Source organism: Nerophis ophidion, linkage group LG05 (genome assembly GCF_033978795.1).
Source record: "Nerophis ophidion isolate RoL-2023_Sa linkage group LG05, RoL_Noph_v1.0, whole genome shotgun sequence".
NCBI lineage: Eukaryota > Metazoa > Chordata > Actinopteri > Syngnathiformes > Syngnathidae > Nerophis > Nerophis ophidion.
The window spans coordinates 39129170-39149850 of NC_084615.1; the positions used below are offsets into that span (position 1 = coordinate 39129170).

Consider the following 20681-nt stretch of genomic DNA (forward strand, 5'->3'; position numbering starts at 1 on the left):
CTCGATCCTGACCTCATGGTAAACTACCGACCGGTGTCTCACCTTCCCTTTATTTCAAAAATCCTTGAAAAAATTGTTGCGGAGCAGTTAAATGAACACTTAGCGTCTAACAATCTATGTGAAACCTTTCAATCCGGTTTCAGGGCAAATCACTCCACGGAGACAGCCCTCGCAAAAATGACTAATGATCTATTGCTAACGATGGATTCTGATGCGTCATCTATGTTGCTGCTCCTCGATCTTAGCGCTGCTTTCGATACCGTCGATCATAATATTTTATTAGAACGTATCAAAACACGAATTGGTATGTCAGACTTAGCCCTGTCTTGGTTTAACTCTTATCTTACTGATAGGATGCAGTGTGTCTCCCATAACAATGTGACCTCGGACTACGTTAAGGTAACGTGTGGAGTTCCCCAGGGTTCGGTCCTTGGCCCTGCACTCTTCAGCATCTACATGCTGCCGCTAGGTGACATCATACGCAAATACGGTATTAGCTTTCACTGTTATGCTGATGACACCCAACTCTACATGCCCCTAAAGCTGACCAACACGCCGGATTGTAGTCAGCTGGAGGCGTGTCTTAATGAAATTAAACAATGGATGTCCGCTAACTTTTTGCAACTCAACGCCAAAAAAACGGAAATGCTGATTATCGGTCCTGCTAGACACCGAACTCTATTTAATAATACAACTCTAACATTTGACAACCAAACAATTAAACAAGGCGACACGGTAAAGAATCTGGGTGTTATCTTCGACCCAACTCTCTCCTTTGAGGCACACATTAAAAGCGTTACTAAAACGGCCTTCTTTCATCTCCGTAATATCGCTAAAATTCGCTCCATTCTGTCCACTAAAGACGCTGAGATCATTATCCATGCGTTTGTTACGTCTCGCCTCGACTACTGTAACGTATTATTTTCGGGTCTCCCCATGTCTAGCATTAAAAGATTACAGTTGGTACAAAATGCGGCTGCTAGACTTTTGACAAGAACAAGAAAGTTTGATCACATTACGCCTGTACTGGCTCACCTGCACTGGCTTCCTGTGCACTTAAGATGTGACTTTAAGGTTTTACTACTTACGTATAAAATACTACACGGTCTAGCTCCATCTTATCTTGCCGATTGTATTGTACCATATGTCCCGGCAAGAAATCTGCGTTCAAAGGACTCCGGCTTATTAGTGATTCCCAAAGCCCAAAAAAAGTCTGCGGGCTATAGAGCATTTTCCGTTCGGGCTCCAGTACTCTGGAATGCCCTCCCGGTAACAGTTCGCGATGCCACCTCAGTAGAAGCATTTAAGTCTCACCTTAAAACTCATTTGTATACTCTAGCCTTTAAATAGACTCCCTTTTTAGACCAGTTGATCTGCCGTTTCTTTTCTTTTTCTTCTATGTCCCACTCTCCCGTGTGGAGGGGGTCCGGTCCGATCCGGTGGCCATGTACTGCTCGCCTGTGTATCGGCTGGGGACATCTCTGCGCTGCTGGTCCGCCTACGCTTGGGATGGTTTCCTGCTGGCTCCGCTGTGAACGGGACTCTCGCTGCTGTGTCTTGGATCCTCTTTGGACTGGACTCTCGCGACTGTGTTGTATCCATTGTGGATTGAACTTTCACAGTATCATGTTAGACCCGCTCGACATCCATTGCTTTCCTCCTCTCTAAGGTTCTCATAGTCATCATTGTCACCGACGTCCCACTGGGTCATTATTGTCACCAATGTCCCACTGGGTGTGAGTTTTCCTACCGAGGATGTCGTGGTGGTTTGTGCAGCCCTTTGAGACACTAGTGATTTAGGGCTATATAAGTAAACATTGATTGATTGATTGAAGATATGGAAAAAAAATGGCAATATGGCACTGCCATATTTTTGCATTATTTTTTTAACATGCCTCAAAACAGCAGCTTGGAATATGAGACATGCTCTCCTCGAGAGCATGAGGAGGTTGAGGTGGGCGGGGTTGGGGGGGTGTGGTTGAGGTGGGAGGGTTAGGAGGTAGCGGGGGGTGTATATTGTAGCGTCCCGGAAGAGTTAGTGCTGCAAGCGGTTCTGGGTATTTGTTATGTTGTGTTTATGTTGTGTTACGGTGCGGATGTTCTCCCGAAATGTGTTTGCCGTTCTTGTTTGGTGTGGGTTCACAGTGTGGCGCATATTTGTAACAGTGTTAAAGTTGTTTATATGGCCACGCTCAGTGTGACCTGTATGGCTATTGACCAAGTATGCTTGCGTTCACTTGTTCACCCTAACCAGGAAGGCGCTATCCTCTTGTCTCGGAACATAGACTTCGCATTGAGCCACATTTGACTAACTGCACTAGAGCAAGCCCGGTCACAGGCAATTACAGAGCCTGCTAGCCTGGGTATGGAGTCAGTTAAGTTAGAACTAGCCAGCGCCAGGCTGGATGATCCCTGTACACATAGCAATTTTCGTAGAATAATACACAACTCACAAAATGTTTTTTCTACTGTGTCTATGACTACGTCAGAGTTAGACATGCGTTCTACTGAGGTGGCAAATTATGATGCGTTCAGTTTATCGCAGCGCCAAGTAGACAATCTGAAAATTCCCGTCATATCAATTCCTAGATATGGTCGTAATTATTTTAAGTACACTGCGCATAATAAACGCAACATTATTAATATTGCTACGACGGATAATTTCATCAACAACTCCTTAAAACAGCCCACTACCTATAATATGGGCTTTCTAAACATCAGATCTTTGTCCCCCAAAACGTTATTAGTCAATGAGGTCATTAGAGACAACAACCTTAACGTCATCGGTCTTAGCGAAACCTGGCTTAAACCAGACGACTTTTTTGCGATAAATGAGGCATCCCCTCCTAACTATACGAATGCGCATATTGCCCGTCACCTCAAAAGGGGAGGGGGTGTCGCACTAATATACAACGAAAACTTTAACTTTAGTCCTAACTTAAATAATAAATATAAATCGTTTGAGGTGCTTTCTATGAAGTCTGCCACACCTCTGCCTCTGTGCCTGGCCGTTATCTACCGCCCCCCAGGGCCCTATTCGGACTTTATTAGTGAATTCTCAGAGATTGTTGCTGATCTAGTGACGCACGCCGATAATATAATTATAATGGGGGACTTTAATATCCATATGAATACCCCATTGGACCCACCGTGCGTGGCGTTCCAGACTATAATTGATAGCTGTGGTCTTACACAAATAATAAATGAACCGACGCATCGCAGCGGCAATACGATAGACCTAGTGCTTGTCAGAGGTATCACCGTCTCCAAAGTTATGATACTCCCGTATACTAAAGTAATGTCCGATCATTACCTTATAAAATTCGAAGTTCAGACTCATGTTCGGCAAGCTAATAAGAATAATAACTGCTATAGCAGCCGCAACATTAATGCTGCCACAACGACGACTCTTGCGGACCTACTGCCCTCGGTAATGGCACCGTTCCCAAAGTATGTGGGCTCTATTGATAACCTCACTAACAACTTTAACAACGTCCTGCGCGAAACCATTGATAGTATAGCACCGCTGAAGTTAAAAAAGGCTCCAAAAAGGCGTACGCCATGGTTTACTGAAGAAACTAGAGCTCAGAAATTATTATGTAGAAAGCTGGAACGCAAATGGCGCACGACTAAACTTGAGGTGCACCATCAAGCATGGAGTGATAGTTTAATAACTTATAAACGCATGCTTACCTTAGCTAAAACTAATTATTACTCAAATCTCATCCGCATTAATAAAAACGATCCAAAATTTTTGTTTAGTACAGTAGCATCGCTAACCCAACAAGGGACTCCTTCCAGTAGCTCCACCCATTCGGCAGATGACTTTATGAAGTTCTTTAATAAGAAAATTGAACTTATTAGAAAGGAGATTAAAGACAATGCGTCCCAGCTACAACGGGGTTATAGTAACACAGATACGATTGTATATACGGCGGATACTGCAAATATCCAAAATAGTTTCTCTCGTTTTGATGAAATAACATTAGAAGGATTGTTACAACGTGTAAATGGAATAAAACAAACAACATGTTTACTTGACCCACTTCCTGGGAAACTTATCAAGGAGCTTTTTGTATTATTAGGTCCATCAGTGCTATATATTATAAACTTATCACTTTCCTCGGGCACTGTTCCCGTTGCATTCAAAAAAGCGGTTATTCATCCTCTCCTTAAAAGACCTAACCTCGATCCTGACCTCATGGTAAACTACCGACCGGTGTCTCACCTTCCCTTTATTTCGAAAATCCTCGAAAAAATTGTTGCAGAGCAGCTAAATGAGCACTTAGCGTTTAACAATCTATGTGAAACCTTTCAATCCGGTTTCAGGGCAAATCACTCGACTGAGACAGCCCTCGCAAAATTGACTAATGATCTATTGCTAACGATGGACTCTGATGCGTCATCTATGTTGCTGCTCCTCGATCTTAGCGCTGCTTTCGATACCGTCGATCATAATATTTTATTAGAGCGTATCAAAATACGAATTGGTATGTCAGACTCAGCCCTGTCATGGTTTAACTCTTATCTTACTGATAGGATGCAGTGCGTCTCCTATAGCAGTGTGACCTCGGACTATGTTAAGGTAACGTGTGGAGTTCCCCAGGGTTCGGTCCTTGGCCCTGTACTCTTCAGCATCTACATGCTGCCGCTAGGTGACGTCATACGCAAATACGGTATTAGCTTTCACTGTTATGCTGATGACACCCAACTTTACATGCCCCTAAAGCTGACCAACATGCCGGACTGTAGTCAGTTGGAAGCGTGTCTTAATGAAATTAAACAATGGATGTCCGCTAACTTTTTGCAACTTAATGCCAAAAAAACGGAAATGCTGATTATCGGTCCTGCTAGACACCGACCTCTATTTAATAATACAACTTTAACATTTGACAACCAAATAATAAAACAAGGTGACTCTGTAAAAAATCTGGGTATTATCTTCGACCCAACTCTCTCCTTTGAGTCACACATTAAAAGCGTTACTAAAACGGCCTTCTTTCATCTCCGTAATATCGCTAAAATTCGCTCCATTTTGTCCACTAAAGACGCCGAGATCATTATCCATGCGTTTGTTACGTCTCGTCTCGATTACTGTAACGTATTATTTTCGGGTCTCCCCATGTCTAGCATTAAAAGATTACAGTTGGTACAAAATGCGGCTGCTAGACTTTTGACAAGAACAAGAAAGTTTGATCATATTACGCCTGTACTGGCTCACCTGCACTGGCTTCCTGTGCACTTAAGATGTGACTTTAAGGTTTTACTACTTACGTATAAAATACTACACGGTCTAGCTCCAGCCTATCTTGCCGATTGTATTGTACCGTATGTCCCGGCAAGAAATCTGCGTTCAAAAGACTCCGGCTTATTAGTGATTCCTAGAGCTCAAAAAAAGTCTGCGGGCTATAGAGCGTTTTCCGTTCGGGCTCCAGTACTCTGGAATGCCCTCCCGGTAACAGTTCGAGATGCTACCTCAGTAGAAGCATTTAAGTCTCATCTTAAAACTCATTTGTATACTCTAGCCTTTAAATAGACCTCCTTTTTAGACCAGTTGATCTGCCGCTTCTTTTCTTTCTCCTATGTCCCCCCCTCCCTTGTGGAGGGGGTCCGGTCCGATGACCATGGATGAAGTACTGACTGTCCAGAGTCGAGACCCAGGATGGACCGCTCGTCGGGACCCAGGATGGACCGCTCGCCTGTATCGGTTGGGGACATCTCTACGCTGCTGATCCGCTTCAGATGGTTTCCTGTGGACGGGACTCTCGCTGCTGTCTTGGAGCCACTATGGATTGAACTTTCACAGTATCATGTTGGACCCGCTCGACATCCATTGCTTTCGGTCCCCTAGAGGGGGGGGGGGGTTGCCCACATCTGAGGTCCTCTCCAAGGTTTCTCATAGTCAGCATTGTCGCTGGCGTCCCACTGAATGTGAATTCTCCCTGCCCACTGGGTGTGAGTTTTCCTTGCCCTTTTGTGGGTTCTTCCGAGGATGTTGTAGTCGTAATGATTTGTGCAGTCCTTTGAGACATTTGTGATTTGGGGCTATATAAATAAACATTGATTGACATTGATTGAGTGTGTGTGTGAAAAGCCGTAGATATTATGGGATTGGGCCGGTACGCAAAGGCAGTGCCTTTAAGGTTTATTGGAGCTCTGTACATCTCCCTACATGCATGTACCACTCCATACAGCGGTGTTTTAAAAAGTCATACATTTTACATATTTGACACTGATACCGATCATTTCTGATATTGCATTTTAAAGTATTTATCGGCTGATAATATCGGCAGTCTGATATTATCGGACATCTCTAGTTTAAATGCAACATAGATCAGTGTTTTTCAACCACTGTGACGTGAGATACAGTCATGTGTGCCGTGGGAGATGATGTAATTTCACCTATTTGGGTTAAAAATAGGGCATCATGTTGGTACAGGGGTTAGTGCATGCGCCTCACAATACGAAGGTCTGGAGCTAATTGATTTGTAGATTGCGGAAACAGCGGGAGGTAGTGGTCAGGTAAAAATGTTTCTAATGCTTAAACCTAAAATAAACAAAAGGTGAGTGCGCCTAGGAAAATACATTGAAGATTAGGGAAGGTTACGCAGAACGAAACTACAGTAAAACTGAACTAGCTACAAAGTAAACAAAAACAGAATGTTGGAGGACAGCAAAGACTTACGGTGGAGCAATGACGGCTTCCACAATGTATATCCGAACATGACATGACAATCAACAATGTCCCTACAAAGAAGGATAAAAACATCTGCAATATTCTTGATTGCTAAAACAAAGTAGATGGGGGGAAATATCGCTCAAAGGAAGAAATGAAACTGCTACAGGAAAATACCAAAAAAAGAGAAAAAGCAACCAAAATAGGAGCAAAAGACAATAACTAAAACACTAGACACAGGAAAACAGCAAACAACTCAAAATAAGTCACGGCGTGATGTGACAGGTGGTGACAGTACACCTCCTTTGAGACAAGAGCTATAGTGATGCACACTTGGTTACGGTTAAAGTTATATCCAACAATTGCGACAATGATTTTTTACTGTCAACTGAGTCAAGTTTTTTAATGATTTCTGCTGGTGGTGTGCCTCCGGATTTTTTCAACGCAAAAATGTGCCTTGGCTCAAAAAAGGTTGAAAAACACTTACTTAGATAATGTGTTAAACTATGTTAAGCATTTGATTCACTAGAGAAAAGTTGTGACAGCACGTTGTCACCGGCAACAACAACAAAAAAACAGTTTGTCTTCATACTCGTAGTAAAGAGACTAAACAAACATGGGGTATGTGGATCAAGAGAAAAACACAGTCACTGCAGCATTAGCAGTTCTTCAGTGGAAATGCACAGTGTGACAGTTATCAGAGAAAAACACAGTCACTGCAGCATTAGCAGTTCTTCAGTGGAAATGCACAGTGTGACAGTTATCAGAGAAAAACACAGTCACTGCAGCATTAGCAGTTCTACAGTGGAAATGCACAGTGTGACAGTTATCATTTATGTTCTTATTTTGCCTTTAGGGTAAAATGTTGTGGTTTCTTTCTGGCCCCTAATCTCAAGTCCTTTAGTACTGAGCCTCTTTTGAAAGGAGTGCTTTAATGTTTTTAAAGGCATAATTGAAAAGAATAGTCAAAGATTTACAGGTCGACCTACGTTCCCGTCCTCACCTGTGGAAGTGATCTTTGGGTTATGAGGTAAAGGACAAGTTCACGGGTACAAGGTAGTTTCTTCCACGGGGTGGCGGGGCTCTCCCTTAGAGATAGGGTGAGAAGCTCTGTCATCCGGTAGGAGCTCAAAGTAAAGCTGCTGCTCCTCCACATCGAGAGGAGCCAGGTGAAGTGGTTCGGGCATCAGGTCAGGATGCCTCCCGAACGCCTCCCTAGGGAGGTGTTTAGGGCACGTCCGACCGGTAGGAGGCCACAGGAAAGACCCAGGACCCGTTGGGAAGGCTATGTCTCCCGGCTGGCCTGGGAACGCCTTGGGATCACCCGGGAAGAGCTGGACAAAGTGCCCGGGTAGAGGGAAGTCATCCCTGCTTAGGCTGCTGCCCCCGCGACCCGACCTCGGATAAGCGGAAGAAAATGGATGGATGGATTGATGGATGGATAGTCAAATATCTTCTATGTGACAAGAGCATGCTGCTGTTATTAAGAAATTACGACAAAAATGTCAAAGATCGCACATAGATTAATAATATTTTTAAGGGCTATTACTTAAAATAAACAGTTAGAGATGCTCTGTCAGTGGTTCTCAAATGGAGGTACGCGTACCCCTGGGGGTACTTGAAAGTATGCCAAGGGATACGTGAGATTTTTTTTTAAATATTCTAAAAATAGCAACAATTCAAAACTCCTTTATAAATATAGTTATTGAATAATACTTCAACAAAATATGAATGTAAGTTCAATTGTCACCGATGTCCCACTGAGTGTGAGTTTTCCTTGCCCTTATGTGGGCCTACCGAGGATGTCGTAGTGGTTTGTGTTGTGGTTTGTGCAGCCCTTTGAGACACTAGTGATTTAGGGCTATATAAGTAAACATTGATTGATTGATTGAAACTGTGAAAAGAAATGCAACAATGCAATATTCAGTGTTGTTAGCTAGATTTTTTTGTGGACATGTTCCATAAATATTGATGTTTAAAGATTTATTTTTTGTGAAGAAATGTTTAGAATGAAGTACATGAATCCAGATGAATCTCTATTACAAATCCCCAACGAGGGCACTTTAAATTATAGATTAATTCTATGTGTAGAAATCTTAATTTATAATTGAATCACTTGTTTATTGTTCAACAAGTTTTTTGTTATTTTTATATCTTTTTTTCCAAATAGTTCAAGAAAGACCACTACAAATGAGCAATATTTTGCACTGTTATGCAATTTAATAAATCAGAAACTGATGACATAGTGCTGTATTTTACTTCTTCATCTCTTTTTTTCAACCAAAAATGCTTTGCTCTGATTAGGGGGTACTTGAATTAAAAAATGTTCACAGGGGGTACATCACTGAAAAAAGGTTGAGAACCACTGCTCTATGTGACAGGTGTGTACTGTTGTTTTGAAACAACTACAGAAAAATAAGCTAGTCAATGATCCTCTGTGACAGGAGTGCTCTACTGTTTCAAAGCAACTGCAGTAAAACATGCTAGTAAAATAATCTCTATATGTTACAGTGGCAAAAGCGTCAGCCAAAGATCTTCTATGTGACGGGAGCTCACTGCTGTTTTGTACAGATGAGGGCAATGATAAAGATTCTACATTAGAAAAATGTTCTGTTGTTTTTAAAGGGAACTGCACTTTTGGGTGGGGACTTTGTGAATTTTCATTCACAATACTTTATTTTTTAAATCCATTCTAAATATTAGATGAATGCAAGTTTGCTTACAATTGAGCCTATGGGAGTCACTCTATTCTGCCAATAAAAGCCCTTAAAACCCATCCAAACACCTCCATTAAGGTTTTATATGTGTGATGTAAGTATGTAATGTAGTAATGGGCACATTGATAATAACATTTAATATTTACGTATCTTAATCATTTTAAGCATACGCCTTATTTCAAAATTGCATCACAGCGTTTGCTTATTTTTCCCACTAGATCAGATTACTGCTCACTGAAGACTTCATCAGAGCCAACAAACATAATAAAATATCACTCACTGTACAATGTCTGCTGTCATTATGTTGCCAAGCGTGTTTTCGCGTTATTCTCGCCATTCCCGGGTCTAAATTAGATGTCAAAGTGTACCAACTTGTTGGAATATGTCTTCAGCTTTCTTCGATCCAAGTGAGAGGCACAATTTTATGATGTACAATAAACTTCCACAAGCAGGGAAGCGAGGAAACAGGTGTTGACGATGTAAACATAGCAGCACAGACTGGTGATCAAGTCGCCGCTATAAATAGTTTGTGTGTGTGAGCGCTTATAATAACAATATCACTGATACTTTGTTAATATTCAAGTCACAAAATGTAAATGCAGTATTGTTGGCAGTTTTTGGATGGTTATTTATTGGATTTTATGGGCCAAATAGAGGACCTCACATTGGCTCCGCTCAAGGCGGACTTTTATTTACGAGTTAGAATGAAGTTAAAAAATACAGCTATCGACATATCTTTCATAAAGATTTTGTGAACAATAGGTAAACTTAAGAAAAATAAAAGTGTTTTTAAGGCCCTTTACATAAAAACAACAGTCAGAGACAAGACAGTACAGGAGTGTGCTGTTGTTTTGAAGCAATTACAGCAAAAAGAGCCAGCCAAAGATCCTCTATATGGCACAAAAGTGTTTTGCTGTTTTGATATGACAGGAGCGCTCTGACACATTGAAGCAACTTGAGAAGAAAACACTTGTCAAATATTCTCTAAATGTGCAAGTGGCAATAATTTCAGCCAGAGATGTTCTATGTCAGTGGTTCTCAAATGGAGGTACGCGTACCCCTGGGGGTACTTGAAGGTATGCCAAGGGGTACATGAGATTTTTGGAAAATATTCTAAAAATAGCAACAATTCAAAAATCCTTTATAAATATATTTATTGAATAGTACTTAAACAAAATATGAAAGTAAGTTCATAAACTGAGAAAAGAAATGCAACGCAATATTCAGTGTTGACAGCTAGATTTTTTTGTGGACATGTTCCATAAATATTGATGTTAAAGATTTCTTTTCTTGTGAAGAAAAGTTTAGAATTAAGTTTATGAATCCAGATGGATCTCTATTACAATCCCCAAAGAGGGCACTTTTAGTTGATGATTACTTCTATGTGTAGAAATCTTTATTTATAATTGAATCACTTGTTTATTTTTCAACAAGTTTATTAGTTATTTTTGTATCTTTTTTTCCAAATATTTCAAGAAAGACAACTAAAAATGAGCAACATTTTGCACTGTTATACAATTTAAGAAATTCAGAAACTGATGACATGGTGCTATATTTTACTTTTTTATCTCTTTTTTTCATCCAAAAAATGCGTTGCTCTGATTAGGGGGTACTTGAATTAAAAAAAATGTTCAGCTGAGATAGGCGCCAGCCCAAACCCCCCCCCCCCCCCCCCCCCCCCGCGACCCCAAAAGGGAATAAGCGGTAGAAAATGGATGGATGGATGGGTTCGAAGACCTTAATGAAGAAGAAAAAGCATGGACCCAGATTTCCCTCGCCCGGACGCGGGTCACCGGGGCCCCCCTCTGGAGCCAGGTCCGGAGATGGGGCACGATGGCGAGCGCCTGTTCCCATGGGGCCCTGCCGGGCACAGCCCGAAGAGGCAACGTGGGTCACCCCTCCAATGGGCTCACCACCCATAGCAGGGGCCATAGAGGTCTGGTACAATGTGAGCTGGGCGGCAGCCGAAGGCAGGGCACTTGGCGGTCCGATCCTCGGCTACAGAAGCTAGCTCTTGGGACGTGGAATGTCACCTCACTGGGGGGGAAGGAGCCTGAGCTAGTGCGCGAAGTGGAGAAGTTCCGGCTGGATATAGTCGGACTCACTTCGACGCAAAGCAAGGGCTCTGGAACCACTTCTCTCGAGAGGGATTGGACCCTCTTCCACTGTGGCGTTGCCGGCAGTGAGAGGCGACGGGCTGGGGTGGCAGTTTTTGTTGCCCCCCGGCTCAAAGCCTGCACGTTGGAGTTCAACCCGGTGGACGAAAGGGTAGCCTCCCTCCACCTTCGGGTGGGGGAACGGGTCCTGACTGTTGTTTGTGCTTACGCACCAAACGGCAGTTCAGAGTACCCACCCTTTTTGGGAACACTCGAGGAAGTACTGGAAAGTGATCCCCCGGGTGATTCCCTTGTCCTACTGGGAGACTTCAACGCTCACGTTGGCAGCGACAGTGAAACCTGGAGAGGCGTGTTTGGGAAGAATGGCCACCCGGATCTGAACCCGAGTGGTGTTTTGTTATTGGACTTTTGTGCTCGTCACGGTTTGTCCATAACAAACACCATGTTCAAACATAAGGGTGTCCATATGTGTACTTGGCACAAGGACACCCTAGGCCGCAGTTCCATGATCGACTTTGTAGTTGTGTCATCAGATTTGCGGCCTTATGTTTTGGACACTCGGGTGAAGAGAGGGGCGGAGCTTTCTACCGATCACCACCTGGTGGTGAGTTGGGTGTGATGGCGGGGGAGGATGCCGGACAGACCTGGGAGGCCTAACCGCATTGTGAGGGTCTGCTGGGAACGTCTGGCAGAGTCTCCTGTCAGAGAAAGTTTCAATTCCCACCTCCGGAAGAACTTTGAACATGTCACGAGGGAGGTGCTGGACATTGAGTCTGAGTGGACCATGTTCCGCACCTCTATTGTCGAGGCGGCTGATCGGAGCTGTGGCCGCAAGGTAGTTGGTGCCTGTCGGGGCGGCAATCCTAAAACCCCTTGGTGGACACCAGTGGTGAGGGATGCCGTCAAGCTGAAGAAGGAGTCCTATCGGGTCCTTTTGGCTCATAGGACTCCGGAGGCAGTGGACAGGTACCGACAGGCCAAGCGGTGTGCAGCTTCAGCGGTCGCGGAGGCAAAAATTCGGACATGGGAGGAGTTCGGGGAAGCCATGGAAAACGACTTCCGGACGGCTTCGAAGCGATTCTGGACCACCGTCCGCCGCCTCAGGAAGGGGAAGCAGTGCACTATCAACACCGTGTATGGGGCGGATGGTGTTCTGCTGACCTCAACTGCGGATGTTGTGGATAGGTGGAAGGAATACTTCGAAGACCTCCTCAATTCCACCAACACGTCTTCCTATGAGGAAGCAGTGCCTGGGGAATCTGTGGTGGACTCTCCTATTTCTGGGGCTGAGGTCGCTGAGGTTGTTAAAAAGCTCCTCGGTGGCAAGGCCCAAGGGGTGGATGAGATCCGCCCGGGGTTCCTTAAGGCTCTGGATGCTGTGGGGCTGTCTTGGTTGACAAGACTCTGCCGCATCGCGTGGACATCGGGGGCGGTACCTCTGGATTGGCAGACCGGGGTGGTGGTTCCTCTCTTTAAGAAGGGGGACCGGAGGGTGTGTTACAACTATCGTGGGATCACACTCCTCAGCCTTCCCGGGAAGGTTTATTCAGGTGTACTGGAGAGGCAGCTACGCCGGATAGTCGAACCTCGGATTCAGGAGGAACAGTGTGGTTTTCGTCCTGGTCGTGGAACTGTGGACCAGCTCTATACTCTCGGCAGGGTTCTTGAGGGTGCATGGGAGTTTGCCCAACCAGTCTACATGTGCTTTGTGGACTTAGAGAAGGCATTTGACCGTGTCCCTCGGGAAGTCCTGTGGGGAGTGTTCAGAGAGTATGGGGTATCAGACTGTCTTATTGTGGCGGTCCGCTCCCTGTGCGATCAGTGCCAGAGCTAGGTCAGCATTGCCTGCAGTAAGTCGAACACATTTCCAGTGAGGGTTGGACTCCGCCAAGGCTGTCCTTTGTCACCGATTTTGTTCCTAACTTTTATGGACAGAATTTCTAGGCGCAGTCAAGGCGTTGAGGGGTTCCGGTTTGGTGACCGCGGGATCAGGTCTCTGCTTTTTGCAGATGATGTGGTCCTGATGGCTTCATCTGACCGGGATCTTCAGCTCTCGCTGGATCGGTTCGCAGCCGAGTGTGAAGCGACCGTAATGAGAATCAGCACCTCCAAGTCCGAGTCCATGGTTCTAGCCCGGAAAAGGGTAGAATGCCATCTCCGGGTTGGGGAGGAGACCCTGCCCCAAGTGGAGGAGTTCAAGTACCTAGGAGTCTTGTTCACGAGTGAGGGAAGAGTGGATCGTGAGATCGACAGGCAGATCGGTGCGGCGTCTTCAGTAATGCGGACGTTGTACCGATCCGTTGTGGTGAAGAAGGAGCTGAGCCGGAAGGCAAAGCTCTCAATTTACCGGTCGATCTACGTTCCCATCCTCACCTATGGTCATGAGCTTTGGGTCATGACCGAAAGGATAAGATCACGGGTACAAGCGGCCGAAATGAGTTTCCTCCGCTGTGTGGCGGGGCTCTCCCTTAAAGATAGGGTGAGAAGCTCTGCCATCCGGGAGGAACTCAAAGTAAAGCCGCTGTTTCTTCACATCGAGAGGAGCCAGATGAGGTGGTTCGGGCATCTGGTCAGGATGCCACCCGAACGCCTCCCTAGGGAGGTGTTTAGGGCACGTCCAACCGGTAGGAGGCCACGGGGAAGACCCAGGACACGTTGGGAAGACTATGTCTCCCGGCTGGCCTGGGAACGCCTCGGGATCCCCCGGGAAGAGCTAGACGAAGTGGCTGGGGAGAGGGAAGTCTGGGTTTCCCTGCTTAGGCTGTTGCCCCCGCGACCCAACCTCGGATAAGCGGAAAAAGATAGATGGATGGATGGGTCCACAGGGGGTACATCACTGATAAAAGGTTGAGAACCACTGTTCTATGTGATAGGAGCATGTATATATGTGTGTGTGTATATATATATATATATATATATATATATATATATATATATATATATATATATATATATATATATATATACAGTGGGGCAAAAAAGTATTTAGTCAGCCACCGATTGTGCAAGTTCTCCCACTTAAAATGATGACAGAGGTCTGTCATTTTCATTATAGGTACACTTCAACTGTGAGAGACGGAATGTGAAAAAAAAATCCAGGAATTCACGTTGTAGGCATTTTAAAGAATTTATTTGTAAATTATGGTGGAAAATAAGTATTTGGTCAACCATTCAAAGCTCTCACTGAGGGAAGTAGGTTTCCCTCCAAATCTCACGATACATCCTTAACACAAATCAATCGTCCTGTCCCTTTAGCAGATAAACAGCCCCAAAGCATGATGTTTCCACCCCCATGCTTCACAGTAGGTGTGGTGTTCTTGGGATGCAACTCAGTATTCTTCTTCCTCCAAACACGACGAGTTGAGTTTATACTAAAATGGATACATGGATGATACAGCAGAGGATTGGGAGAATTTCATGTGGTCAGATGAAACTAAAATAGAACTTTTTGGTATAAACTCAACTCGTCGTGTTTGGAGGAAGAAGAATACTGAGTTGCATCCCAAGAACACCACACCTACTGCGAAGCATGGGGGTGGAAACATCATGCTTTGGGGTTGTTTTTCTGCTAAGCGGACAGGATGATTGATCCGTGTTAAGGAAAGAATGAATGGGACCACATATGCGGTCCTCTCCAAGGTTTCTCATAGTCATCATTGTCACTGTCACCGACGTCCCATTGGGATGAGTCTTCCTTGCCCTTATGTGGGCTCTACCGAGGATGTCGTTGTGGTTTGTGCAGCCCTTTGAGACACTGGTGATTTAGGGCTATATAAATAAACATTGATTGATTTATTGATTGATTGATATACAGTGGGGCAAAAAAGTATTTAGTCAGCCACAAATTGTGCAAGTTCTCCCACTTAAAATGATGACAGATGTCTGTAATTTTCATCATAGGTATACTAAAAAGGATACATTGATGATACAGCAGAGGATTGGGAGAATGTCATGTGGTCAGATGAAACCAAAATAGAACTTTTTGGTATAAACTCAACTCGTCCGTGTTTGGAGGAAGAAGAATACTGAGTTGCATCCCAAGATCACCACACCTACTGTGAAGCATGGGGGTGGAAACATCATGCTTTGGGGTTGTTTTTCTGCTAAGGGGACCGGACGATTGATCCGTGTTAAGGAAAGAATGAATGGAGCCATGTATTGTTAGATTTTGAGCCAAAACCTCCTTCCATCAGTGAGAACTTTGAATGGTTGACCAAATACTTATTTTCCACCATAAGTTACAAATAAATTCTTTAAAATTGCTACAATGTGAATTCCTGGATTTTTTTTCACATTCTGTCTTTCACAGTTGAAGTGTACCTATGATGAAAATTACAGATCTCTGTCATCATTTTAAGTGGGAGAACTTGCACAATCGGTGGCTGACTAAATACTTTTTTGCCCCACTGTATATACATATATAACTAAATACATTACTGCATAACTTATAGGATAAAAATTAAAACACTAATGACTTCAATAAAACAATTGATATCAGGTAGGTAAAAGCCAAATAAAAAAGTTGGGTCTTAAGCCTGCTCTTAAAAACATGAATGTTCTCCGCAGCCCTGAGGTGTTCTTGTCTCTCATGTTTGTGAACAATGGGCAAAATTCCCCCTAAAAAGTACAGTTCCCTTTTAATCATGCAATTTGCATGGATTAACAAAGCAATACATTTTGATTGTATATGCTGCTCCTTAGTTTATAATTATGTATGTATGTGCATACATGAAGCCGCGCCCCCTCCGTGCTTTACTTCCTCGCTAAACGAAAGGTGATTGGCTGGTTTGTGCTGTCAGTCACTGTCTGGTCCTGCCCTTTCTCATGCTTGCTCTGTACAGCGTTGTCGGGCTTGTCGCCTCCAGTATGGACGACACACTTCAGCCGCTCCTTCTCAACTTTAAGTCGGCTCTTTTTATAGCCTTCTCCCTCTTGTATGGTCCGCGGGTGGACGTCTGAGTGGATTACGCCCGAGCCGAATTTGCCGTGATCTGTATTTCAGCCCACCAAAGGTCCTTTTTTTTTTGTTTTAGTGTTTGTGGGAAGAAGAGCAACATGCCCGTCCCAACTCTGTTACCTTTCACCGCCACTCCGAGTCGGAAGTCCGCCAGCCAGACCTCCTTCAGGCTGACCGAGAAATTCATCCTGCTTCTGGTCTTCAGCGGCTTTATCACGCTGTGTTTCGGAGCTATCTTCTTCCTGCCGGACTCCTCCAAGCTGCTCAGCGGAGTTTTCTTCCATTCGTCCGCGGTGGAGACCAACACTCGCACGGGTCTGGACGGCGTCGGTGAGCCCGGCGTGCCGGGAAGCGAGGAGAAGGTCTTGGCCAAGATCAAGAAGGACCACGAAAAAGCCCTGCTGGAGGCCAAAGATACTCTTCAGAAACGTCCCGATGAAATCAAACAGGACATTTTGAAGGAGAAGGAGAAAGTTGCCAAGGAGAGTTTGGGTCAAGGTGGGAAGACGACCAATGATTTACCTTACATCGAGTACCGGCGGCCCCAGGGGGCCACTGGACACGAACCCCTGGATCCTGTCATAAAGGAAAAACGGGGGAAAATCAAACAGGTAAGACAGCGTCAACTTCACGCCGAACGTCATGCGAGACCAGTGTTTTTCAACCACTGTGCCGCAGCACACTACTGTGCCGTGAGATACAGTCTGGTATGCCTTGGGAGATTATCTGATTGCACCTATTTGGGTTAAACATGTTTTTTGCAAACCACTAATTATGTTCTGAAAATTATGTTTTTTGATTGATTGATTGCGGTAGAAATGGATGGATGGATGGATGATTGATTGATTGATACTTTTATTAGTAGATTGCACAGTTCAGTACATATTCCGTACAATTGACCACTAAATGGTAACACCCGAATAAGTTTTTCAACTTGTTTAAGTCGGGGTCCACGTTAATCAATTCATGGTACAAATATATACTATCAGCATAATACAGTCATCACACAGGTTAATCATCATAGTATATACATGGAATTATTTACATTATTTACTTCAGTCATCAACAATTGCATCAACAGAGAAATGGACATTGAAACAGTGTAGGTCTTACTTAGTAGGATATGTACAGCCAGCAGAGAACATAGTGAGTTCAGATAGCATAAGAGCAAGTAAATACATTAGAAGTACATTTGATTATCCATCCATCCATCCATTTTCTACCGCTTATTCCCTTTTGGGGTTGCGGGGGGCGCTGGCGCCTATCTCAGCTACAATCGGGCTGAAGGCGGGGTACACCCTGGACAAGTCGCTACCTCATCGCAGGGCCAACACAGATAGACAGACAACATTCACACTCACATTCACACACTAGGGCCAATTTAGTGTTGCCAATCAACCTATCCCCAGGTGCATGTCTTTGGAAGTGGGAGGAAGCCGGAGTACCCGGAGGGAACCCACGCATTCACGGGGAGAACATTCAAACTCCACACAGAAAGATCCCGAGCCTGGATTTGAACCCAGGACTGCAGGACCTTCGTTTTGTGAGACAGACGCACTAACCCCTCTGCCACCGTGAAGCCCACATTTGATTATTTACATTGTTATTTATAATCCGGGGAGATGGGATGTAAATGGAGGAGGGTATTAGTAAAGGGTTGAAGTTGCCTGGAGGTGTTGTTTTAGAGCGGTTTTGAAGGAATATAGAGATGCACTTACTTTTACACCTGTTGGGAGTGCATTCCACATTGATGTGGCATAGAAAGAGAATGAGTTAAGACCTTTGTTAGATCGTTGCTGTTGTTGAGTGTCGGTGCTGTCTGGAGCCCGGCAGCGTAACCGTGTAATACAATTTCATGTCAGTAGGTGGCAGCCAGTAGCTAATTGCTTTGTAGATGGGAGGAACAGTGGGAGGCAGCGTGCAGGTAAAACGGTGTCTAATCGTTAAACCAAAGATAAACAAAAGGTGAGTGCCCCTAAGAAAAAGGCTTTGAGTTTGAGTTTATTTCAAACATGCATGCATACAACATGATACATCTCAATTTCTAGATTCTCTATTCAACATGTTCGAAAAGGAGTAGGAAGAAGCAGAGTTTATTTAATCCTACCCTTTTCCCTTTACATATCAGTTGCTAAAACTTTTGTTCCCTTCCTGTTCTCAATTTATTTACAATATACTCCATAAGTATTAACAATAAAAATAAATACATTAATAAGACTTGGTGAAGTAAATTACATTTCATATGGTGAGATAAGTAAGATTATCTTCAAAATGGATGGATGGATGAGATAAAATCACAATGTTTATCATAATTCTTCTTCTTTATACTTTGTAAACACTAAGTTTGAAGAGTTTCTTGAAGTAGATAATATGAATACTTTGTTTCATTTATTTGCTTAATCCATCCCATAATTTAATTCCACATACTGATACCCTGAAGGTCTTAAGTGTTGTACATGCGTACACATGTTTTAAATTACATTTTTCTCTAAGATTGTATTTCTCCTCTTTTGTTGAGAAGAATTGTTGTACAATAAATGATAAATGATAAATGGGTTGTACTTGTATAGCGCTTTTCTACCTTCAAGGAACTCAAAGCGCTTTGACACTACTTCCACATTTACCCATTCACACACACATTCACACACTGATGGAGGGAGCTGCCATGCAAGGCGCTAACCAGCACCCATCAGGAAGAATGCGGAGTTGGAATATAATTACAACACTTTATGTACATATTTATATACATATTTATATAATATTTACATATTTATATAATATGTAACTACATGCTCCATTCACAGACAGAGTCCTATTGCTTTTATGAGCGGTCGAGCGAGTCAAAAACCGTAAAAAAAAAAAAAAAAAAAAAAAAATTTAGTTTAAAAAAAATTAAAATTTTTTTTATTTGTGGCGGCCGTAATTATTTCGTGGCAGGCCGCCACAAATAGATGAATGTGTGGGAAAACCTGTAACAGGTGGTGACAGTACACCTACTTTGAGACAAGAGCTATATTGATGAATGCATGGTTAGGGTTAAAGTCATATCCAACAATTGCGACAATTATGTTTTACAGTCAACTGAGTTTTTTTTTTTGTGTTTTTTTTTAATGATTTCTGCTGGAGGTGTGCCTCCGGATTTTTTCAATGCAAAAACCGTACCTTGGCTCAAAAAAGGTTGAAAAACACTTTGCTAGACTATGGCAAATGAAGTGTGCATTTATTTCTTTATTCCAATTTTTACTAAATATTGACTGTTTTATGGAAGCTACTAATACACATGTATTGTTTGATTCGAAGGACGCATCAAACTCCCAAAACTAGCGTAGAACAGAACCAGACCAGTCATAGACGTCGATCCCACGTGGGATTGATGGCAACTTTCAATCTTTAAAATCCATCCAGCCATCCATTTTCTACCGCTTGTCTGTTTTTGAAAAATCAATCCTGTTGTAGTCAATCTAAGTTTTGTCCGTTTTACAAAAATAATAAAGACATAAATCATATGGGATATTAACTTCGCTGAACGTCTTTTTTTATACACGCACGCACGCACGCACGCACGCACGCACGCACGCACGCACACACACACACACACACACACATACCGAGCACCCACTGACAGAAATGTAGATCTGCCCCTATGATACCAGTGCCTCACCTTGCCACGAGGTGGCTTAGCCATGAGATGTTCAAAAACGAAGTAATAAAATAAGATATGTTTTTATATTTCTCTTATGGTCTATGCTTTCTATGTGATTTTGGTGTGGAATCGTGGAAATTACGTGTTTCCAAATGAAAATAATGAGGCAGACTAGAAGTGAGGCAGACACAGGTGGTGCCTCCACAGCTACACACAACGTGTATTGAGCTTGTGCATGCGAGGGGGCACGTGCTTGTTGCCACGGGGAAAATGCAGGCCATGAGGCAGCAAGTACCTCTGCCTCAAAGTAGGCAGGGTATCTGAGTCCAGGATGCCATTGTGGGTTGTGCAGCCCTTTGAGACACTCGTGATTTAGGGCTATAGAAATAAACTTTGATTGGGCGTACCCCGCCTTCCGCCCCTGTGCACCTGAGATAGGCTGCAGTTCCCCCGCGACCCCAAACGGGACAAGCGGCAGAAAATGGATGGATGGATGAGCGATTGATTGATATATTGTCAACTTGCAGTTCAATACCTCAGCAGTACTCTGACTTGCCACACTGGGAGAGTA

At 43.6% G+C, this 20681-nt stretch overlaps 1 protein-coding gene across 1 annotated transcript in view; it reads left to right on the top strand.

Annotated features, from left to right (window-relative positions):
* The first annotated feature begins 16337 nt into the window (after positions 1–16337).
* Positions 16338–20681, top strand: part of man1a1 (mannosidase, alpha, class 1A, member 1) — a 240298-nt gene continuing 235954 nt past the window's right edge. The window contains exon 1 of the mRNA XM_061900904.1: positions 16338–17078. Coding sequence (XP_061756888.1) covers positions 16566–17078 — 513 coding nt within the window. The 5' untranslated portion in view covers positions 16338–16565. The remainder of the gene's footprint in view (positions 17079–20681) is intronic.